General features: G+C 45.0%; 1 protein-coding gene across 2 annotated transcripts in view; it reads left to right on the top strand.

Annotated features, from left to right (window-relative positions):
* Positions 1–24,468, top strand: part of LOC146822206 (uncharacterized) — a 70,908-nt gene that overhangs the window by 8,667 nt on the left and 37,773 nt on the right. For both annotated transcript variants that reach the window (XM_085613337.1, XM_085613336.1), the window contains exons 2-3: positions 7,681–7,827; positions 15,210–15,356. In XM_085613337.1, the coding sequence (XP_085469463.1) occupies positions 7,681–7,827; positions 15,210–15,356 (294 nt within the window). The remainder of the gene's footprint in view (positions 1–7,680; positions 7,828–15,209; positions 15,357–24,468) is intronic.

Below are 24,468 nucleotides of genomic sequence, written 5' to 3'. Positions count from 1 at the left end.
CATCTTCGTAAGGCGTTAACCACGCCCCCCATATTTTTATATTTTTAATAGCACAATATGGGACTCCTAACAAATAGGTGTACTTACAGCAGGTATAGAAATAGTTTTACATGTTAATGCAGATTGTAGGAAAATATGATTCATAATGGTGCGGAGAAATCACATTATAGGCTGTGAGTTTGAGCTGTAGAGTTATAAGTGGTAAAGAAAATAGATGTAGAGTCAGAGGTTGTACAGAAAAGAGCAGTAGAATCAGGAGAGGCATGAAGACGTACAGTAGAGTCAGAAGTGGCATAAGGAAAAGCAGTGGCGTTATGACTAGTACAGGGAAGAGCAGTTGAGTTATGAATAATACAGAGAAGAACAGTTGAGTTATGAGTGGTATAGATAACAGTAGAGTCAGGAGTGGTATAGAGAATGGGCAGTATAGTCAGAAGTGGTAATAGTGATAGCAGTAGAGTCAGGAGTGGTACAGAGAAGAGTAATAGAGTCAGAAATGTTATAGAGAAGAGCAGGAAAGTCAGGAGTGGTATAGATAACAGTATTAGAGTCAGAGGTCATATAAAGAATAGTGGTAGAGTTATGAGTGGTACAAGGAAGAGCAGTAGAGTCAGGAGTGGTATAGAAAAGATCAGTAGAGTCAGGAGTGGTAGAGAGAAGAGCAGTAGAGTCAGGAGTGGTAGAGAGAAGAGCAGTAGAGCCAGGAGTGGTTGAGAATAGAGCATGAGCGTCAGGAGATGTTGAGAGAAGAGCAGTAGAGCCAGGAGTGGTATAGAGAAGAGCAGTAGCGTCAGGAGTGGTAGAGAGAAGAGCAGTAGAGCCAGGAGTGGTAGAGAGAAGAGTATGAGAGTGAAGCATGTGAAAGAGAGAAGCAGTTGAGAAAAGAGAATTAGAAGTAAGAATGGAAGATTAAAGAATAGTACCGCGAATAACTGTAGACTGGGGAATTGTAGAGAGAACATTGATACTGTGAAACATTATTAAGTAAGAAGAGGTGGAGAGAAATGTTGTGGATAAAATACTGGAGAGTGAGGAGCAGCAGAGAAGAGTGGTTTAGTGAAAAGCAGTGGAATCCGGAGTGGTATAGAGAACAGTAGTAGAGTCAGGAGTGGTATAAAGAAGAGCAGTAGAGTCAGGAGTGGTAAAGAGAAGAGCTGTAGAGTCAGGAGTGGTAGAGAGAATAGCAATGGAGTCAGGGATGGTATAGAGAAGAGCTGTAGAGTCAGGAGTGGTTTAGAGAGGAGCAGTAGAGTCAGGAGTGGTATAGGGAAGAGCAGTAGAGCCAGGAGTGGTAAGGAGAAGAGCAGTAGAATCAGGAGTGGTAGAGAGAAGAACAGTAGAGTGAAGCATGTGAAAGAGAGGAGCAGTTGAGAGAAGAGCAAGAGAGTGTGGAGTAGAAGAAAGGGTGGCAGTTTAAAAAATAGTACAACGAATAACAGTAGACTGAGGAACTGTAGAGAGAACAGCGATACTGTGAAACATGCTTAAGTGAGTAGGGGTGGAGAAAAGAGCTGTGGATAAAATACTGGAGAGTAAGGAGCAGCAGAGAAGAGTGGTAAAGAGGAGAGTAGGTGTGAGAAGTTGGCCTGGTAAATGCTGTCCACTAATTAAAGTGGGTACCTTGTACCAATCCAAACAAACCCCTTATGGTGATAGGTTAAAGACGACCTTTATTGAAAGCTATCCTAGTGGTAGCTATGGAGAGCAGCCTTCAGGCTAAGACTTGAAGTAATGTAAAGCAGCTTGTTTTACCAGTCTATAATCTCTCGAATGATAAAATGAAAGGACAACCACACCAAGTATATATTTAAAATATATGTATTTAAGATAAAACACATCCCTCTAGTCTCTTTATGAGGCTAGAGTTCGAAGGACTTAAGTTACAAGTCAGTATTCAACAGCAAAAGCACAAATACACGTTTGGACCCTAGGGGCGTACCAAACCATATACCAATAAAGTGGTATAAGAATCACGACTGAACTAGACACAAGGTCTAGAGCCTGTACAAGTGCTTGGACCACAAGGAACCACCCAAGATAGTGACACAGAGGACCCACGGGGGACGCCTGCAGTGTGAGATCACAGCCGCGAATCGCCGTTAACTTCTATGGGGAAAGTCGCAGTTGGAAATTAAGAGTTTAAGGACACTTAGAGGATGACTACAAGCGAACCCTTTTGGACTTAGAGGTGTCTAGGGCCAACACCCACGGGAGCACCGGGGTACTCGAGTTACCTTACCCAGGGAAGCCGGGTGCATAGGTGTCTTTTGGTGTCGGGTCTTGTCGCTGTTCTCAATGGAAGCTGGCAAAGAAGTGCTGCTGCCGTGAAGAGGAGAAGTGTCCGAAGAGATCCAAGCCTGGATCGAGGATGGAAGGAACCTGAAAGCAGAGGGGACAGAGTCTGGGTCACTTTTTCGGTTTCGGTCAGCAGCAGGAGACCAGACCCGTGTCTGTGGTAGTGGCATCCATTTTGTGATGGCAGGGCTTTAGAAAGACTTTACCGGGTAGACCAGTATGAACATGTCTCTCCCTCTAGAAGGGTGGAATGCTACCATCCCTGCCAGAACTGGTGGGGGGTAGCAGTCCAAAGTGTTTGACACCAAACACGACATGTTTCCGTGCAGCCAGAGCCTGGATCGAGGATGGAAGGAACCTGATGTTGGGTGCTTCAGGTGAGTTGACGGGTGTCTTGACTCTTCAGCCACGAGGTCCAGGAGGCATCGATGACAACCAGGAGCTGGATACGAGCTGTCCCACAAAGTCTGTCGAGTGCTGCGGTGTCGGCGACCAGGATGGACCCAACAAGCCTTGGCAATGGCAAGTCACATGGAAATAGAAGAAGGACGTCAGTGCAGACCAGCAAGGTCTGGGCGACTCACCCAGCGAGGGTAAGTCGGGGCATGTCTGGAGCAACCAGGAAAGCCCAATCAGAAGAAGAGTTGCCTTCGTGGGGACCCACTAGCCAACGGGCTAGCGATCGCGAAGGAGCCTCGAGCAGTCGCACTGGAAACTGGCCCATGGGTCACTCGTGAAAGATCACGGTGTCCAGGGGTCACGGTTCCACGTCACCCACGATAGCCACGGGCCTCAGCTTTGCTGTGGACTCAGGGTAGCCTCGGGGAAGTCTGGAACTCTACCTCTGGTGATGCAAAGACTTCGGCATCCGGTGGGAGCTTCAGAGTTACAGACCAGACAGTTGCTTCTTTGGTGCCTGCCAAACAGGGGAGTCACTCCTTGACCCCAAGGGAGATTTCTTCAGTCTTCTATCGAAAATAGAAAGTCGAAGGTCCAGAATATATGTTGCAGAGTTTCGTCCAGGGTAATCTAAAGTCTCAAGGACTGGGTTCTCATAATTTTACTAAGTTCGGGGGTTGGACATACTCTAGGGACCCACCTATGGGAGGGTTTGAAAAGAGGGGTGGTTACACCCATTTCCTTTGTCCAGTTTCACGCCAGAGCAGGGGCAGGTAGCCACTGCAACGGGTTTGAACTGGACTATGCACAGGGACACCAAGTGTGTCCCCAGTGCAGGACTTCAAAGCACCAGAGAGTGCTCCCGCCCAGCCCCAATACACATCTGCCTGTCTGGGGAGGTGGTTACACCTTCCTAGGACAGGAAACCTATTGTCCAGGCCTCCCCTGCCAGAGTTTCGGTCAGCTGCAGGAGGCCAGACCCGTGTCTGTGGTAGTGGCATCCATTTTGTGATGCCAGGGCTTTAGAAAGTCTTTACCGGGTAGACCAGTGTGAACATGTCTCTCCATCTAGAAGGGTGGAATGCTACCCCTGCCGCCAGAACTGGCGGGGAGGTAGCAGTCCAAAGTGTTTCACACCAAACACAACATGTTTCCGTGCAGCCAGAGCCTGAATCGAGGATGGAAGGAACCTGAAAGCAGAGGCGACAGAGTCTGGGTCACTTACCAGTGACCAGGGGCAATGATAGTCCAATGCCCACAGATGTCGGGTGCTTCAGGTGAGTTGATGGGTGTCTTGACTCTTCAGCCACGAGGTCCAGAGGTCCAGGAGGCGTCGAATACAACCAGGAGCTGGATTTGAGCTGTCCCACGAAGTCTGTCGAGTGCTGCGGTGTCGGCGACCAGGATGGACCCAACAAGCCTTGGCAACGGCAAGTCATGTGGAAATAGAAGAAGGACGCCAGTGCAGACCAGCAAGGTCTGGGGGACTCACCCAGCGAGGGTAAGTCGGGGTACGTCAGGAGCAACCAGGAAAGCCCAATCAGAAGAGGAGTTGCCTTCGTGGGGACCCACTAGCCAACGGGCTAGCGATCGCGAAGGAACCTCGAGCAGTCGCACTGGAAACTAACCCACGGGTCACTCGTGGAGTGGAGACGAGAGATCTTTGGTGCTGTAGATGCCTAAGGCTGGGGCTACTCGGAGCCCAAAGCACAATTTCGAGGAATAGCAGGAAGATGATGGATCGGCAAAAGATCACGGTTTCCAGGGATCACGGTTCACGTCACCCACGATAGCCAAGGGACCCCCAAGGGAGATTTCTTAAGTTTTCTTGCGAAAATAGAAAGTCGAAGGTCCAGGATATGTGTTGCAGAGTTTCGTCCAGGGTAATCTAAAGTCTCAAGGACTGGGTTCCCATACTTATACTAAGTTTGGGGGTTGGACATACTCTAGGGACCCACCTATGGGAGGGTTTGGAAAGAGGGGTGGTTACACCCATTTCCTTTGTCCAGTTTCACGCCAGAGCAGGGGCAGGTAGCCCCTGCAACCGGTTTGAACTGGACTATGCACAGGGACACCAAGTGTGCCCCCAGTGCTGGACTTCAAAGCAGAAGAGAGTGCTCCCGCCCAGCCCCAATACACATCTGCCTGTCTGGGGAGGTGGTTACACCTCCCTGGGACAGGAAACCTATTGTCTAGGCCTCCCCTGACGGAGTTTCGTCGGCAGCAGGAGGCCAGAACCGTGTCTGTGGCAGTGTCATCCATTTTGTGATGCCAGGGCTTTAAAAAGTTTTTACCGGGTAGACCAGTGTGAACATGTCTCTCCCTCTAGAAGGGTGGAATGCTACCCCCGTCGCCAATACTGGCGGGGCGGGGGGGGGGGGTAGCATTCCACAGTGTTTGACACCAAACACGACATGTTTCCGTGCAACCTGTCCAAAGTTAGCATTTAGCGCAAGGTTATAATGCACGTAAGATTATATGGTCAGGCTGCACCACACACAGCATCAGAGTAGGTACTCCGAACGCTGCAGAGGGGCTGTGCTCATGCAGGAGCACCCTCTCACATAAAAACCAAGCACTCTGCCTTCAGGATTGTTCAGGTCTGCCATAGGAGTAACTTATAGGTTTTACATGTGGGTGCAATGGTAGTGATATAGGTAACCTATACCACAGTAAGGGGTGCATGCACCACCTTACCCAGGCTGCAGTAGCAGACCTGTGGTGTCATTTTGGAGTGCTTCCCAGGGGTGGCATAATACATACTACATCCCCTGGTAGGCCTCTGAAGTACCTATGCCCTGGGTACATAGCATACAATATACTAGGGACTCATAAGGCACTCCAGAATCAAATTAGAGATGTACCTAATGTACATGGAAACCATTTTATAGAGAAAGCAGATAGACTGGGGCCCTGAATAGCAGGATCCCAGTCCAACTAAGTTCTACACCAGCAAAATACCTGGCAAAAAGTGGGGGCAACCATATAGTCAGATTCCACCTTCCTACAGTAGGTGAGTCAGGAATGGTGTAGTGAAATGCAGGGGTGTGATAGAATAATAAGTAGTAGAGAAATAAACCATAGAGGGAAGAACAGTAGTTTAAGGAGCAATAGCGAGAAGAGAAAGATAAATAATAGGGTAGAGTGAAGATCAGTAGAGCTATTAGCAGTATAGAGATGATTGTATAGAGAAGAGAAGTAGAATGAGGGGCGATAGATGAAGAGTGGTAGAGAGAAGAGAAGCATAGAAAAGGATGGTGGGGAATTCTGGTAAAGTGAAGAATGATAGACTGAAGCATTGCTGCGTGAAGAGTAATAGAGAGAAGAGCAGTAGCCTTGAATGGTAGGGTGAAGAATTACAGAGGCAGTAGTATAAATTGTGGTTGAGGAGAGTGATAGAGTGAAGACTAGTAGAGTAAGCAGCAGTAGAGTTTAGGGTGGTAGAGTGAAGCACAATTATGGGAAATATTATAGAATGAGCAACCGGAGAGAAAAGAGCTGTAAAGAGAAGTAGAGTGCAAAGCAGTGTCGCAAGGAATGGCATTCAAAAGAGCAGTAGAGTAAGGAGTGGTGGAGAAAACAGTGATAGGGAAAAGAGTGGTGCTGCAAAGAGTTTTGAGTGAAAAGCGCTATAGTGAAAAGCAATAAAGTGAGGAACGGCAGAGAAGAGCAGTAGAGAAAAGAGGGACACTGCAGATTGGTGGAGTTAGGAGACTTAGGGCCATATGTAGGTAGCATCACATTTACCGATTCACAAATACCGAATTTTACCGATTCGGTATTTATGAATCGGTAAATGTGATGTAGGTAATAATTCGGTAAATTTTACCGAATCGGAAAAATTCGGTAATTATGAATCGGTATTTACCGATTTGGTAATGAGGCATACCTTCCCATTGATTCCTATGGGCCTGGAGGCCCATAGGAATCAATGGGAAGGTATGCCTCATTACCGAATCGGTAAATGCCGATTCGGTAATGGGGGAGGCATTATCATGGGTGGCAGGGTGTCACATTGACACCCTGTTTCACCCCTTTTTCGTGCATGTGTGCACATGTGGCGCACATACATGCCCTAAGGGCATGTATGTCTGCCACATTGCACTTTTCAAATAGCACAAAAATGCTTTTTGAAAGGTATTCTTCATGTACCATCAACTTGTAGTTGGTGGTAAATAACGAATCCAGACACCAATGATGCACTCACTTGAGAGCCCCCTACATAGCATTTCTGGATTCGGTATTTACCGAATCGGTATTTTACCGATATCTTAATTTCCGATTCGGTAAATACCGAATCCAGAAAATCAGCCCCCTACATCGCAAATGCCTAAATACCGGTCGGTAACGGGATATTTACCGAATTTCGGCCGTTAACGACCGGTATTTGGCTTCCTACATGAGGCCCTTAGAGAGAAGGAGTACAGAGCAGTGAAGTGGAGAGTGGCAGAAGGAAGGGTGGTAGAATGAAAAGCGATAGAGTGAAGAATGGAAGAGAGAAGAGCAGTGGGAAAAAGAATGAAAGTGGTTGAGCAGTAAATTAGTAGAATGAAGAGTGGTGGGATGAAGGAGTACAGAGAAAGGTTTAGAACGAAGAGCTCTATAGCGTAAAAAACATTTACATGAGGAGTGGTAAAGAAGAGGGGGATAGTGAAGAGGGTAGGGTAAGGAGTCCTAGAGAGAATAGTGTGGGAGAGGAAATGTAAGAAGAGTAGAAGAGCGAGGAGAAGAGGACAGGAAAGGAGGGGTAAGGGACACCTTAAAATCTGCCTTGCAAGAGTGAGTAGTTTGGTAAAGCTACCTCTGTGTGCAGTTCCTCTGAATATGTTGGATGCTTTTTCAATCCCCTTAATTCCTAAGACTTCAAACCATCTATAAGGATAACTCAGTGTGAATATATATGAGCAGCCGGTGACAGTTGTGCTGTTAGCCCAGGGGGCTGTGTTTCTAATTCAGAATGTTAACAATCCTGATGGTGTGTTGCAGGTGAATCACATCTGGGCACATGCCCCCGCATAAATGTCAGGTGCATGATGCCCCTGCCTTCCCCAGAGTGCCAAAGCGACAGTGAGTGCCTGAAGACGCAGAAGTGCTGCGACGTCTGCGGGAAAAAATGTATGACTGCTGTGAAAGGTAAAGTATCTTCAGAAATCTACCTTCTTGGGGGTCAGTAGTCAATTACTAAGCACTATTGCTTTCTCAGATAGCATATCACAACATGACATAAGATAACATAAAATGACATAAGGTAGCATAACATGGCATGACATAGCATAACAGAACATTACATTTTCATTGGCCACACAAAGTCTGGTTACTTTCTCCTGATGTTCTTATCTGTTTCTTGGTATATAACACTTAAAAAGTATCTAACCATATCACTAAACCCAATTGCACTTGAATTTGATTTAAAAGAGCACTTTAAAATGCTTTAGTATCACTTCACCACATTTTAATTCGCTTAAGGAACAAAAGCATTCTATTCCATATTATCTTGTTTTTTTTCTAGTTGATTGTTAATGTACATGGAAACCATTTTATAGAGAAAGCAGATAGACTGGGGCCCTGAATAGCAGGATCCCAGTCCAACTAAGTTATACACCAGCAAAATACCAGGCAAAAAGTGGGGGCAACCATATAGTCAGATTCCACATTCCTAGGGTAGGTGAGTCAGGAATGGTGTAGTGAAATGCAGGGGTGTGATAGAAAAATAAGTAGTAGAGAAATAAACCATAGAGGGAAGAACAGTAGTTTAAGGAGTAATAGCGAGAAGAGAAAGAGAAATAATAGGGTAGAGTGAAGATCGGTAGAGCTATTAGCAGTATAGAGATGATTGCCAAACCTGAGGGAATCTAGTGTGATTTCCTAAAAGAATCAAATGGACCCTAAACCCCAGTTCTGAGAGTAGTTCCGTCCAAAACTCACATGTTGTATTAGATAGGTGATGATATACCTGCACCGGAAACAACCATGTGCTTCTAAAATTGCTCACGACAATTACATGTGCAATGTCTGGTAAGTTGGACGTCACCATTATAAAGCATAATGATAAAGAGTGGGGATCCCTCTTGTCCCCCCCAGTCAAAAGAATGTTTTTTCATGGACCTAATTCCAAGTACCCGTAAAAGAAGGATCTTTGTACCTCTATGTAAGAAGCATTGGAAAAGCCAACAGAGATCTGACTTTGGCAGATTGTCTGATGGTTTATTATTTATTATTGTAAGCATTTGGCACAAAAGCAAAATGAAAACACATGATAATAAGCAGTGCCAATAAAAAGAAAATAAATAACCATTGCCTATATTTTTATATTTTTAATAGCACAATATGGGACTCCTAACAAATAGGTGTACTTACAGCAGGTATAGAAATAGTTTTACATGTTAATGCAGATTGTAGGAAAATATGATTCATAATGGTGCGAAGAAAACACATAGGCTGTGAGTTTGAGCTGTAGAGTTATAAGTGGTAAAGAAAATAGATGTAGAGTCAGCGGTTGTACAGAAAAGAGCAGTAGAATCAGGAGAGGCATGAAGACGTACAGTAGAGTCAGAAGTGGCATAAGGAAAAGCAGTGGCGTTATGACTAGTACAGGGAAGAGCAGTTGAGTTATGAATAATACAGAGAAGAGCAGTTGAGTTATGAGTGGTATAGATAACAGTAGAGTCAGGAGTGGTATAGAGAATGGGCAGTATAGTCAGAAGTGGTAATAGTGATAGCAGTAGAGTCAGGAGTGGTACAGAAAAGAGTAATAGAGTCAGAAATGTTATAGAGAAGAGCAGGAAAGTCAGGAGTGGTATAGATAACAGTATTAGAGTCAGAGATCATATAAAGAATAGTGGTAGAGTTATGAGTGGTACAGAGAAGAGCAGTAGAGTCAGGAGTGGTAGAGAGAAGAGCAGTAGAGTCAGGAGTGGTAGAGAGAAGAGCAGTAGAGCCAGGAGTGGTAGAGAGAAGAGCAGTAGAGTTAGGAGTGGGAGAGAGAAGAGCAGTAGAGTTAGGAGTGGGAGAGAGAAGAGCAGTAGTCAGGAGTGGTAGTCAGGAGTGGTAGAGAGAATAGCAGTAGAGTCAGGAGTGGTTGAGAATAGAGCATGAGCGTCAGGAGATGTTGAGAGAAGAGCAGTAGAGCCAGGAGTGGTATAGAGAAGAGCAGTAGCGTCAGGAGTGGTAGAGAGAAGAGCAGTAGAGCCAGGAGTGGTAGAGAGAAGAGCATGAGAGAGAAGCATGTGAAAGAGAGAAGCAGTTGAGAAAAGAGGATTAGAAGAAAGAATGGAAGATTAAAGAATAGTACCGCGAATAACAGTAGACTGGGGGAATTGTAGAGAGAACATTGATACTGTGAAACATTATTAAGTGAGAAGAGATGGAGAGAAATGTTGTGGATAAAATACTGGGGAGTGAGGAGCAGCAGAGAAGAGTGGTTTAGAGAAAAGCAGTGGAATCCGGAGTGGTATAGAGAACAGTAGTAGAGTCAGGAGTGGTATAGAGAAGAGCAGTAGAGTCAGGAATGGTAAAGAGAAGAGCTGTAGAGTCAGGAGTGGTATAGAGAAGATCAGAAGAGTCAGGAGTGGTTTAGAGAGGAGCAGTAGAGTCAGGAGTGGTATAGGGAAGAGCAGTAGAGCCAGGAGTGGTAAGGAGAAGAGCAGTAGAATCAGCAGTAGAATCAGGAGTGGTAGAGAGAAGAACAGTAGAGTGAAGCATGTGAAAGAGAGGGGCAGTTGAGGGAAGAGCAAGAGAGTGTGGAGTAGAAGAAAGGGTGGCAGTTTAAAAAAATAGTACAACGAATAACAGTAGACTGAGGAACTGTAGAGAGAACAGCGATACTGTGAAACATGGTTAAGTGAGTAGGGGTGGAGAAAAGAGCTGTGGATAAAATACTGGAGAGTAAGGAGCAGCAGAGAAGAGTGGTAAAGAGGAGAGTAGGTGTGAGAAGTTGGCCTGGTAAATGCTGTCCACTAATTAAAGTGGGCACCTTGTAGCAGTCCAAACAAACCCCTTATGGTGATAAGTTAAAGACGACCTTTATTGAAAGCTACCCAAGTGGTAGCTATGGAGAGCAGCTGTCGGGGTGTTGTTCCAAAGACAGATGGTCCAAGATCCAAGGGAGCGAAGATAATGCCTTTTCGCTCTCACAGGCTATAGTCACCTCTAGTCAATTAGACACACTGAAGGTAGACTGATGCCCCCTAGGGAGTGAAGAGACCAGAAAGGACCACCAGGGCTTCTAAAATGTAGAGCGGGGATCCTACAGAAAACAGAGAAACAGAAAAGGGAAAGGTTATAGAGGGACAAACTCCCATACAACATAAAGGATTAACAGGCGATACCCTTTCACATTATATGCTTGCCCATACTCACAGGTACATTGCCAGTAGGAATCTTTAAGTAGGTCTCTCCAAAGGATATAGTAATAAAAAGGTGAATATCAATCCAACATAAGGGATGCGGAATTCCCTGCATCAAATAGCTGTCCGGAAGGCAGTTGAAAAGGACAGGAGTCCACTTAGTGCAGCAACTTCAATAGATTCAACATAAGAATAAGCGTCTTATTTAGCGCTGTTTTCTGTGTGTTTCCAAATAACTGGCAGTGGCAGCTTTACCAACGCGCTTGTTGTCGCTTAATGGCAATGTACCAAAAAAACGGGATTCACAAGTGGAGTGCCTTCCCACACACTGTAAATATCCAGCGCTCGTCAGCGCACGCAAAAAAAAGAAAATATGGGACTGTGGGAGAAAGGCGCGAACTCGCGCTCTATGCACATTAAAGAAATAGCCTCTCGCTCTCGCTCAAGCAAAGGTTAAGGAAAAGGAAATAAGTATGTTCAGCGCTTCTTCGCGCTTGACTGCACAACACGAAAACAGCCTCGCGTCAGCACAGAGGCTAATTAGTGAAGGAGGGGAATCCGTTACCAGCGCGTCCTCGCGCACCTGAAATAAAGTGGTATTCAAGGAGGAGCGGTGAAACCTTTCAAAGCACCGAATGTCCGGCAGAGGATTTCCTTTGATGAAGTAGACTTTTACACAGGTCTCAGATGTAGCAACTCGAAAGCAGAGGAATATTTCACACACGGCCAAACAGGAAAAGGGCGTGGTCCTAACCAGGAAAGAAGGCCAAGCACCTGATACAGGGAGCTGGCTGCCTATTTGCTGAAACAAGTCACCTGACTTACCCTAAAGGAGCATGGGAAAGCATACAATGCGATATCCATCGCAGTGCATCCTGGGAATTGTAGTTTGTTGATTGTTCTCAGGCAAGAAAAGGGTACAAGAAGCCCGACCATTGACAGTAGCGTTCAGGCTAAGTCTTGAAGGAATGTAAATCAGCTTATTTTACCAGTCTATAATCTCTTGAATGATCAAATGAAAGGACAACCACACCAGTTATATATTTAAAATATATGTATTTAAGCTAAAACACACGCCTCTAGTCTCTTTATGAGGCTAGAGTTCGAAGTACTTAAGTTACAAGTTAGTATTCAACAGCAAAAGCACAAATACACGTTTGGACCCTAGGGGCGTACCAAACCATATACCAATAAAGTGGTATAAGAACCACGACTGAACTAGACACAAGGCCTAGAGCCTGTACAAGTGCTTGGACCACAAGGAACCACTCGAGATAGTGACACAGGGGACCCACAGGGGACACGTACAGTGTGAGAACACAGCCGCGAATCGCCGTTAACTTCTATGGGGAAAGTCGCGGTTGGAAATTAAGAGTTTAAGGGCACTTAGAGGATGACTTCAAGCGAACGCTTTTGGACTTAGAGGTGTCTAGGGCCAACACCCACGGGAGCACTGGAGTACTCGAGTTACCTCACCCAGGGAAGCCGGGTGCATAGTTGTCTTTTGGTGTCGGGTCTTGTCGCTGTTCTCAATGGAAGCTGGCAAAGAAGTGCTGCTGCCGTGAAGAGGAGAAGTGTCCGAAGAGATCCAAGCCTGGATATAGGAAGTAAGGAAACTGAAAGCAGAGGGGACAGCGTCTGGGTCACTTTTTCGGTTTCGGTCAGCAGCAGGAGGCCAGACCCGTGTCTGTGGTAGTGGCATCCATTTTGTGATGCCAGGGCTTTAGAAAGTCTTTACCAGGTAGACCAGTGTGAACATGTTTCTCCCTCTAGAAGGGTGGAATGTTACCCCCGCCGCCAAAACTGGCGGGGGGGGAAGTAGTATTCCAAAGTGTTTGACACCAAACACGACATGTTTCCGTGCAGCCAGTCCATAGTTAGTATTTACCGCAAGGTTATAATTAGGGCTCCCGGTTTTATGGTATTTATTTTTTAGACATTTCCGTCTGTATTTATCCATATTTATTTTTTGTCAGCTTTATCTGTTTTTATCCATATTTATTATGGGTTTTATGAAAAAATAAAGCTGAAACTGGTAGATTTCCACATTTATTTAACCAATAAATATGCAGTCATGCTTGAATACCTGCCAGGTTTCAGTGATATGAACACCCGCAGAAGATAAATCAATGCACTTATTTGAAAATATGCAGATTTCAGTATCAGCCTTGTACACATCTACAGCTGTTTAAGCCTCTTTACTAAAATACCTTTTTTTTTAACCCCCTTACCTATCAATCCACAGAGTTATTGGCCTGCCAGTCATGGCAAAGTGTATTTAGAATCACTCCAAAAACACCCTATTTCCGTTCTTATTCACACTTAAAAATAAATACAGACAATACAATTCATGGTTTTCTGTCTGTATTTATCTGTAAACATCAGTAAAAACGGAAAACAGGCAGCCTTAGTTATAATGCACTTAAGAGTATATGGTCAGGCTGCACCACAAACAGCATCAGAGGAGGTACTCTGAAGGCTGCAGAGGGGCTTTGCTCATGCAGGGGCACCCTCTCACATAAAAACCAAGCACTCTGCCTTCAGGATTGTTCAGGTCTGCCATAGGAGTGACTTATAGGTTTTATATGTGTGTGCAATGGTAGTGATATAGGTAACCTATACCACAGTAAGGGGTGCATGCACCACCTTGCCCAGGCTGCAGTAGCAGACCTGTGTGTCATTTTGGAGTGCTTCCAGGGGTGGCATAACACATGCTACAGCCCCTGGTAGGCCTCTGAGATACCTATGCCCTGGGTACATAGCATACCATATACTAGGGACTCATAAGGCACTCCAGAATCAAATTAGAGATGTACCTAATGTACATGGAAACCATTTTACAGAGAAAGCAGATAGACTGGGGCCCTGAATAGCAGGATCCCAGTCCAACTAAGTTCTACACCAGCAAAATACCTGGCAAAAAGTGGGGGCAGCCATATAGTCAGATTCCACATTCCTACAGTAGGTGAGTCAGGAATGGTGTAGTGAAATGCAGGGGTGGGATAGAAAAATAAGTAGTAGAGAAATAAACCATAGAGGGAAGAACAGTAGTTTAAGGAGCAATAGCGAGAAGAGAAAGAGAAATAATAGGGTAGAGTGAAGATCAGTAGAGCTATTAGCAGTATAGAGATGATTGTATAGAGAAGAGAAGTAGAATGAGGGGCGATAGATGAAGAGTGGTAGAGAGAAGAGAAGCATAGAAAAGGATGGTGGGGAATTCTGGTAAAGTGAAGAATGATAGACTGAAGCATTGCTGAGTGAAGAGTAATAGAGAGAAGAGCAGTAGGCTTGAATGGTAGGGTGAAGAATTACAGAGGCAGTAGTATAAATTGTGGTTGAGGAGTGTGATAGAGTGAAGACTAGTAGAGTAAGCAGCAGTAGAGTTTACGGTGGTAGAGTGAAGCACAATTATGGGAAATATTATAGAATGAGCAACCGGAGATAAAAGAGCTGTAAAGAGAAGTAGAGTGCAAAGCAGTGCCGCAAGGAATGGCATTCAAAAGAGCAGCAGAGTAAGGAGTGGTGAAGAAAACAGTGATAGGGAAAAGGTGGTGCTGCAAAGAGTTTTGCGAGAAAAGCGCTATAGTGAAAAGCAATAAAGTGAGGAACGGCAGAGAAGAGCAGTAGAGAAAAGAGGGACACTGCAGATTGGTAGAGTTAGGAGACTTAGAGAGAAGGAGTACAGAGCAGTGAAGTGGAGAGTGGCAGAAGGAAGGGTGGTAGAATGAAAAGCGATAGAGTGAAGAATGGAAGAGAGAAGAGCAGTGGGAAAAAGAATGAAAGTGGTTGCGCAGTAAAATTGTAGAATGAAGAGTGGTGGGAGTACAGTGAAAGGTTTAGAGGTAGAGTAAGGAGTCTTATGGAGAATAGTGTGAGAGAGAAAATGTAAGAAGAGTAGAAGAGCGAGGAGAAGAGGACAGGAAAGGAGGGGTAAGGTACACCTTAAAATCTGCCTTGCAAGAGTGAGTAGTTTGGTAAAGCTACCTCTGTGTGCAGTTCCTCTGAATATATTGGATGCTTTTACAATCCCCTTAATTCCTAAGACTTCAAACCATCTATAAGGATAACTCAGTGTGAATATATATGAGCAACCGGTGACAGTTGTGCTGTTAGCCCAGGAGGGCTGTGTTTCTAATTCAGAATGTTAACAATCCTGATGGTGTGTTGCAGGTGGATCACATCTGGGCACATGCCCCCGCATAAATGTCAGGTGCATGATGCCCCTGCCTTCCCCAGAGTGCCAAAGCGACAGTGAGTGCCTGAAGACGCAGAAGTGCTGCGACGGCTGCGGGAAAAAATGTTTGCCTGCTGTTAGAGGTAAAGTATTTTCAGCAATCTACCTTCTTGGGGGTCAGGAGTCAATTACTAAGCACTATTGCTTTCTCAGATAGCATATCACAACATGACATAAGATAACATAAAATGACATAAGGTAGCATAACATGGCATGACATAGCATAACAGAACATTGCATTTTCATTGGCCACGCAAAGTCTGGTTACTTTCTCCTGATGTTCTTATCTGTTTCTTGATATATAACACTTAAAAATTATCTAATCATGTCACTAAACCCAATAGCACTTGAATTTGATTTAAAAGAGCACTTTAAAATGCTTGAGTATCACTCTACTTATTCACCACATTTTAATTCGCTTAAGGAACAAAAGCCTTCTATTCCATATCATCTTCTTTCTTTTCTAGTTGATTGTTATTATTATTAAACAGGAAGAAACAAAAGAAGACAGATAGGTCAGATACAAAAAATATACCAATGACTATAGCATCACAAACTGATCTAGTTACTTAGGGTAGACAATGTTAATAAGAAGTATTCAATAAAGTGTCCAACATTGGGCAATCACCCACATCTGTGCCAGTAGTATCCCATCCATAGGTACGCCACAGAAAAATCAAAGAGCTGGCAGTGCCCTTTTCCAGAAACATTGTGAAGTCCATACATCACACATGCTTTCTTCCCTGGGGTAAAACAAAAGGTGGGAAAAGGATGAGAATGGGAGGGAACGTTGATTGAAAAAGCAAGAACAAAAAGAACATCAATGGTGTCTTTGATGAGCAAAGGTGTGCACCATGGGTGGTCAGTATCAACATTTGAAAGGCACCAGGCCACAGGAGGGACTCACTTAAGAGCCCTGTCCCCCAATCGGTCAGGCATCCAATCCTGTGGAGGAGAAAGCCATGGCATGGGGGTCAGCTGGGGGTGGGGAAAACTTGCGGACAGCTGTAACCGAGTCAGTAGGGAAGGTGAGGGGCACCCCGATCACCAATCATACAGATAAGGTCCTAAAACCAGGAGTGTATAACCACCTCCCACAGGGAGGACCCTACTATCCACCATCAGTGGTCACTGGTAAGAGAGTAATGTCAGTACTTCAAGGGTGATGGCGGTCGGTCTTGTCTAACAACTCAGTCAAATATGCATCCCAGACTAGGGCTGTGAGGAGTGCATTCAAGTCCCTAAGAAATGCTGTGGAAGAGTGACCGGCAATGCCCAAAAAATGATACAACAGCCGGGCAGAATGCACTCATTGGGGAAAGGGACAGAGTGGTCAAAAACGTCAGTAACCGCTAACACTTGTCCTGAATTGCTGTTCACCAGGTCTCGCTCCTTATGGGAAATGTTCACTTCAAGACAGTGGAAAGTGTTGAACTGCCATAGCATCCCAGTGTGGGTCAGGCCCCAGGCTCAGGGACCACCCATAGGGGAAATAAGCATGACTTAGAATAATTCAGTCGCTCAACCCATGCCGCACCAAAGCCATCCAGAGTCTCTATCATCCCTGGCAGGCCCGGGTAAAGTTCCCTTAGGAATATCAGTGCATCATGCGTGTAAAGCGAGATAATATCCTATTCAATGCCACTACATATGCTCCATTGCAGGCCCCGGTGCCTGAAGAGCCTGGACAGAGACTCTATGGCCAGTACAAATAGGAGAGAGGAGAGCATGTAACCCAGTTGTGTGCCCCTGTGTCCCCCAAATGGTGGCAAAATGTTGCTAGACATCCGTACTCTAGCAACCGAGTTATTGTATAACAAGCCTATCCAACGCAGTAGCTCTGAACCTAATTCCATACGTCTCAAGACCCTACCCCTCCCACCCCTCCCCTTCCCCCCCCCCCCGGGATAGGACCAGCTCAATGAATCAAAGGCCTTCTTGATGTCCAACAGGAGCCCTACTCCTGTGCGGACTTCAAACCTTGCTGTTCCATAATATGAAACAGCCTGCAAAGACCGAGGAGCATGTTCCCTTCTGGAATAAAGTAATTTAGGTCTAGGTGGACCAAAGTGGACATGTAAGGAAGCAGGCGATGATCTTCTCCAACACCTTATGTGGTGAGCAACAAGAATGGTCTATAAGAGCACACCACCAACAGGTCCTTCCCAGTTTTGGGGAGCAGGACTATGAGCTCCTCCCTCACCTTGGTGGAAGAGTCCCAGCTGTCTTGAGTGCTTGGAACAGAGTCAGTAGTCGAAGGGCAAGTTCGGCTCTAAGGGGCAGATTTATGTTCCCTGGCGCATCCCTGCAAATCAGCATGGATGCGCCAGGTAAGATGCGTCACGCAAGTTTGCCCTTGCGCCAGCGCAGATGCGCCGCATTTACAATGCGGTGCATCGTGGCGCAAGGACAAGCAGATACGTGACGCATCTGCCGGCTTAAGGTTGGCGCAGTGCTAAAGTTGCGTTGCAAGCGCAACGCAACTCCAGCACTGTTCCAACCTTGCCTATCCCTAACATGGTGCGTCAAGCCTTACGCCTGCTTCAAGCAGGCGCAGGGTTTTGGTGCATCAGCGTTGGGAAAGTGACTCGGTGAAATCTTATAGATTTCACTGAGTCACTTTTCAGGGGCGTTCCTGTGATGGAACGCCCCCCCTGAGTAGAAACGCCCACATGAAACCTGACGCAGGTTTCATGTGGCGCAGGGCTTTACACCGTGACGCATCTCCATAGATGCGTCACGATGTAAATGGGGCGCAACATGGCGCAGGGTTTACGCTGCCGCTGCGTCACAAAAGTGACACAACGGCGGCGCAAAAGTGGCGCAAGTCTGATATAAATCTGCCCCTAAATGTTGTGTAGAACTCCACAGGAAGTCCTTCCGTCCACAGAGTTTTGTTTTGCGCTATTTGATCTGGGGGCAGGCAAACCTTCCTGATCATCAGAGGAGCGTCCAGTGTCTGATGGGCGTTGGGGTCCAGGTAGAGGATCTGCAGGTTTTCCCGTATGCCAGAATCCCAGGTTCACCCAACCTAGCATCCTCTTGGTATAGGCCTTGAAAGTAATCAAATAAGGCCCCATTAAAGGACAACTGTGATATGAATACGTCACCCATTGGTGAGCAGATGGCCATAAATCTAGGCTGCTCGTTATCGCAGACCCACTCCACCCCGCCTTGTCACCCCCCATGCTACGAAGCTGTGTATTCTGTATATTCCAGCTGACTAAATCTGTCTGTCAGGTCCCTATTCCATATTAGCTTCCATTATTAGACAATGGCAGTCACCACTGTGAGGCCATGGTTCAGTCACACATTCCACAGAAAATGCACTTTTTTGTTTGTCCATTAGCTTTGGCTCTCTTGGGTGGGTATGTATCAAATTTAACACTCGCTTACCACAAGGTCCGGCATATCAAATTTCATTCAAATCTCTTTATGAGGAAAAATACATGTTTTCCCATCTTAGCTCTCATAGGAAGCTACAACATAAAACGGTGAACAAATTTACACCATGAAAGTAGAAATGTTCTCTGAAAGTGTGCTTTTGTTGATTTCTGTATATCTTTTCAGTTATTTTCAAACATTGGCATTTAAAAAAGATATAAGTGGCCTTCAAAGCATTTCAAATAATTGTGTCTATGTTGGCCATTTAAAGTCATGAGATAGAAAAATCATAATTTCACATTTCGACTGTGATTGGTCTATAAAAGGTATCACATTTTTCGACTTGATCAATTTCAAACAGAGTTCTTGAGTTTCTGCATTTTCCAAACTTGTTTTCATGCATGTATTTTTCATGCTACTGTATTTTGCCATCTCTATAATTTAAAAAAAAAGAATGGCTCAGATAAAGTTTTTCCACCCCATTCAATTGTAAAATGAAATTCTGCCTGAAACATCATGGCAGAGAAACAATGGACCGTTTAGGCAGGAGACGCGGGGTAGGCGAGCAGAGAGAGCACACAGAGATTTTGACAGCAGCAAAATGGCAGACGCGCTCCATGCGCGATCCGCGGGTGCGAAGAATCTAAAGAAGTAGCCTGCACTGCTCACCTTATCAGCCCAGAAGTTCAGGAATGAAGATGCACGTGTTCCGCGACCTCCCGGCGCATCTTCGAAGACCGTGTGAGTGTAGAAGTCATCCGGAGGCTCCCGTCTTGTTTACGTCCTGAAGGAGCTCCTCAACCCGGCGGCCATTCTCCTCGGCGCCTAGCCACGCACCCTGACACACTACATTCTGACAGTAGTTTTCACCCTAGTCTAAGTTAGTTAGGGCGAATGTATCACCTTAACTTATGATAACCTTTATACAAGTTCCCAGTGAAATGAGAGGAACAGTAACTACAACAGCATATCCAGAATGTTTTCAAGTACTGCAGGGTAGATAAGATTTGCTCCTTAAAGATTTTGTAATTTAATAGATAAAGCCATCGTATACTTTTCTGAAAGCAGCCTGGCATACTTGCAACATTGACACGGATGGATAGGAAGCTTTTGTAAAAAGGTCAATTAAACCCCCCATGGGGAGGGCAAAGGTAGGGGGAGCCCTGATTCTGGAAGGTGGACTATCGAGGTATTAGAGTATTGAGAAAAGAATATTGAATTCAAAATATCAAAAGGTAAGTAGAGAATTTCTATACCTAACTCCACCTATACGTACCTTGAATATATATTTGAATATATATCTTCAAGACACGTAGATATGGAATTAGGAATAGTAAATCTACATATTCATATCCTCGTTATTAGTAGTACAATTGCAAAATGTGACATGACAACCCTGATATCGGTAACCTGCCCATTTGTTGCACCTGCAGTAGGTATTATTTTGATCTCACTTGCTAAAGTGCAACTCGTAGTACTTACTTTTTCGGATAATGCTAAAAGTGGGAAATGGGATTCAGGGCCAGAATAATAGAAAGTGCCCCGGGTGCAATGCGCTTGAGGGCCTGCTTTGCGCACACCCGGGGCACGTTCGCAATACATCAACAGCGGCAGAAACTTGTGAGGCCCATTCTGTAATACAGACAGCGCTGGCGCACAGGTAGCACTAGATCTATTAATACAATGGAGCAAAAGGGGGAAAAAAAGCACGGCCGCCCCCCACTCAATCTACTATAACAACCAAAGGCCTGCTTTACAACACATCAATTCAAATGTTAATTGATCAATGAGATTTCAAATCTTTTATGATTCCCTAGTGTATGTTTCTTATCACTCCTCATATGTTTGTGTTGTATTAATTTAAAAGTGTCAAAAAAACCATCAAAGCACCAATTCTTCCCCAAACACAAACTTTGAAAAAAGGTGAAAAAGGAAAAAGGGCACCTCACAGTAGTAACACCAAGGAGGGTTTTGCTGGTTGGTACTCACCAGTATACCCACTTATCATCATCAGTTGCTCTTATTCCATGTGAAAAACAAAGAAATTATAATATACTAATATATAATTTCAGTGTATAAAAATGGTGAAAAAAAATATTATAATAATAGTGCAATGTGAATTTACATGTGTCCAATGAACCCCAGTGAGAACATAAAAATTTTAATCTCACTATTTAAAAAGCGGTGGTGCTTACTAGCTTGTCGTAACTTTATTAAATACTGTAAGCTCCCACAGTAAAAATGGTTTCAATCAAACCATACCCAATTCTATAGTGCCAACATGTTTCGTTGCCGACTCTTCACGCAACTTCTTCAGGGCTGAGGGGTTCAAAATCACCTTCACAAATGGTGCACCTACAATCTCAGAGGGTTGCGAAGTCTCCTCATACCCGCAACCATCTTCAAAGTGGAACACGTATCTTCTATTCACGTGCCACTGGGGTGATTACCAAATCACTCATCCCCACTGCCGCGTAAAAACATACTCCATGACACATGGTTCTGTAATCTAATACTTTGTTGACTATATTGATGATTAAGACTTTTTAATGGAAGTCAATATTTTGCTACCTTGCTTGCATTCTTTTATAATGTAAAGTAAGATCTTATAACCATTGTCTGTGGCCAATGCATGTGCACAGACTTAGGCCATGAGGAGAAAAGGGGTTCATTGTAGGGCCTTTCCGAGCCCAACCCCAAATGGGCACCCAACCTCACTGTACACAGGCTTCAATCCTGCGTGCCATGGGGTTGGACGCAAAGCCTGGCATGTGGACAGGCCCTACCCCATCCCATGGGTAGGCGACCCCTGCCAAACAAAGCCTTTTGCCATGTTCAGCTTTGGGATGACCGCAAGTCCTACATTTTGGTAGACTCTGCAGCCAACCCAACACGAGTGGTCAACCTCCCACAAACCCTGAAAGAACATTTTGCTTTATTAAAATTTGTTTTAGTCCTGCAGCACTTAAATGGGAGCACAGAATAGTCTTTGCCGGCTCCTGCAGGAGTCCCGTGGGACCACACAGGAGCCTCACTGGGTCCTTCTAGCCTCCACAGGAGTTTTCAGGAGCAATAAAATCACTATATATTGTTAATTTGCGGTTCCACTGGACTCCTGCGGAACTCCCAATGGAACAAAGAACCCAGAAATCTTTATGTTTTGAATATTAATATCTCAAAAACGGCTGAATCAATCAAGCAGGTTTTAGAAAGCAAGGCTACTCATCCAAGAGAGGATCCAGGTCCTGTGCAGCATGGCTAAAAACCACTGACAAAGCCAATAGGTCACAAGGGTGAGATCTATTGGCTTTGCCCCAATGCTTGCTTTTAATAGCTGCAAGAATTGAGAACAGTCAAACACTATTTATTGGCCAAACTAAAGAAAAGTAATGATTCACAGCCCAACTGATATAAACATGACTTGATAAAACACAAGTATATTTATTATTCATGACTAGCCTTGCACACTAAAATGATAACTCTATGTAATCCAAATCATATTTATGTAGGTATTATTGCTGCATTTGAGCCTTTAGTCAAATGCAGCATTTTTTAGGTCTCAGACTAGGCAGCGCATGCGCTGTCTCGTCAGAGAGATGCTGTATACAGTATAGTGGGGAAAGCTCCACCCACTTTCCGCCTATCTTTTTGATTGGCCGAATTCCTAAATGATGCAATCTGATTGGTTTTCCTCAGCTTAATCCCGCCTCCTGACTGCCAGGTCATAATTTTTAGGTCTCGCTGAGCCAAAGGCTCGAACAGACATTTTGTATGTGGGATTTTCAAAGTGCTGCTGGCTGGCCTAACGCTTGCGTTTACGCGATCGTGCACGCGCGCAGCCGGCCGCCAGCAGCACTTTGAAAACTCGCGTGCATCATCGCGATCACTTTCGCTTTCAGAGCGATCGCAATGAAGCACGCGCACACACAACTCCCGCTTCTCCCCCTACCCCACCACATTTTGCGTCTCCGGCCGTTCGCACGTGGCCAACGCTTGTTATTGTCTGTCCCAAGGATCTCACGTTTCCCCACCCCTGCTCTTCTGGCGATTTCCTCCCCTGTCCTGCCTCCCTCGCCCGCGTCCTAAGAGATACCCTGTCTCCACTCTTCTCCCCTCTTTTCCCAGGACACACACAACCCGCATCCGCTCGCGCGCGGCCAACGCTTGTTATTGTCTGTCCCGGGGATCTCACGTTTCCCCACCCCTGCTCTTCTGGCGATTTCCTCCCCTGTCCTGCCTCCCTCGCCCGCGTCCTAAGAGATACCCTGTCTCCACTCTTCTCCCCTCTTTTCCCAGGACACACACAACCCGCATCCTCCGCTCCACACCCAGGAGTTGCCGTTACCTTCGTTTGCTGCCTCACATGGTTCTGTTCTGTGAGGTAGGGAAGCTTGAGCTAGTGTTTCCATGCTGTTTCACTCGACCCTGAACAAGTTCCCGTTCTGTGACCTCAAGAGCTCGATACATCTCCACATTGGCATTTTGATCAGTTTATCAGACTCTGTTGGCAACGTTCGCGCTGCATTCACATGTATTTTAATTATCCGAGTTTTACCGCTGTGCACTATTTGAATGTTTCGTTCGAATGCTTATATTCTACATTGCAGTATGGTTTGTGTAAAGCTTGATTTTCACCTACTCATCTTTCTCGGCCCGTCCCTGCCAACCATCTTCGAGGCCCCGTGGTATTAGTGACAGGTGTAGGCTTTCCGTTTCTAAGAAATGTTTTTCTTTGTTGACTTTCTTTTCTTTTCCTTAGAAGCATACATTTCACTGCGCGCGGCTCCTAAGCCTCTCTAGTACGTGCAGCTGTAGAAAAACCTTACATAATGTTGGGCATCGCGAAACCCACAAAGGCATTTAAATGAGCTATGTAATCGATCCCTTTAAGGAACAAGCATTTGCAATGCAATAGGTCTCGCATTTGCGAGATTTTGAGCTCTTGGCATTGTAAATGACAATGCCTTTTATTTGTTTTAAAAAAACCTGCAATAATAAGACATTGTCATTTACAATACCAATAGGTCAAACTTTCTAAAACGTGAGACCTATTGGATTGCAAATGCTTGTTTATGTTGTTGCTAAATTTGCCTGTATTTGCACATTCTGATGCTCTCTACCAGGGTCCGTATGTGATGTGCTGGTCCTCGTCCGGTTTTCTCTTTGACTTCTAGGACTTGTAGTCTTGTTTCTTTTATTATAAAACAGAACTACATATCTCAGAATTCAAAGGAAAACAAACATTTGCAATGCAATAGGTCTTGCATTTACGCAAGTTTAAGCTATTGGCATTGTATATGACGATGCGTTTTATTTATGTTTTAAAACCCAAAACACAAATAAAAGGCATTGTCGTTTACAATGCCAATAGCTCAAACTCGCATAAATGCTAGACCTATTGCATTGCAAATGCTTGTTTTCCTTCCAAAGCTATCAGCCCCTTTACTTTTAAAACTGTTTTGTTCCCCTGCCTCCCCCCTTCCCTCCTGCAGTCCCTCACTTCTCTGCCCACCACAACCACTCCACCTACTCCTGTTCCTGCATTATTGGAGGCCCATAGTTTTATTTACAATGCAATAGGACTCGTGTAAATACGAGTCCTATTGCATTTGTAAATGCTTTTTTTCTCTCTGATTGGCTGGCTTCATAGCACTCTATTTTGCCTGACCTGTCCCTCTCGCATGCGTGCGATGCTATACATCGTACGCATGCGTGCCAAAAGTCTGCTTCAACCTCTTGTTACTTTCTGTTTCCCACGTGCTACTGCTGATTTGTGGTGTTTCTTGAAGCATGGAGTTATGCCCGCCATAA

Source organism: Triturus cristatus, chromosome 6 (assembly GCF_964204655.1).
Source record: "Triturus cristatus chromosome 6, aTriCri1.1, whole genome shotgun sequence".
Taxonomy (NCBI): Eukaryota; Metazoa; Chordata; class Amphibia; order Caudata; family Salamandridae; genus Triturus; species Triturus cristatus.
The sequence above is the reverse complement of the archived record's forward strand: the minus strand, read 5'-3'. Positions and strand labels throughout refer to the sequence as shown.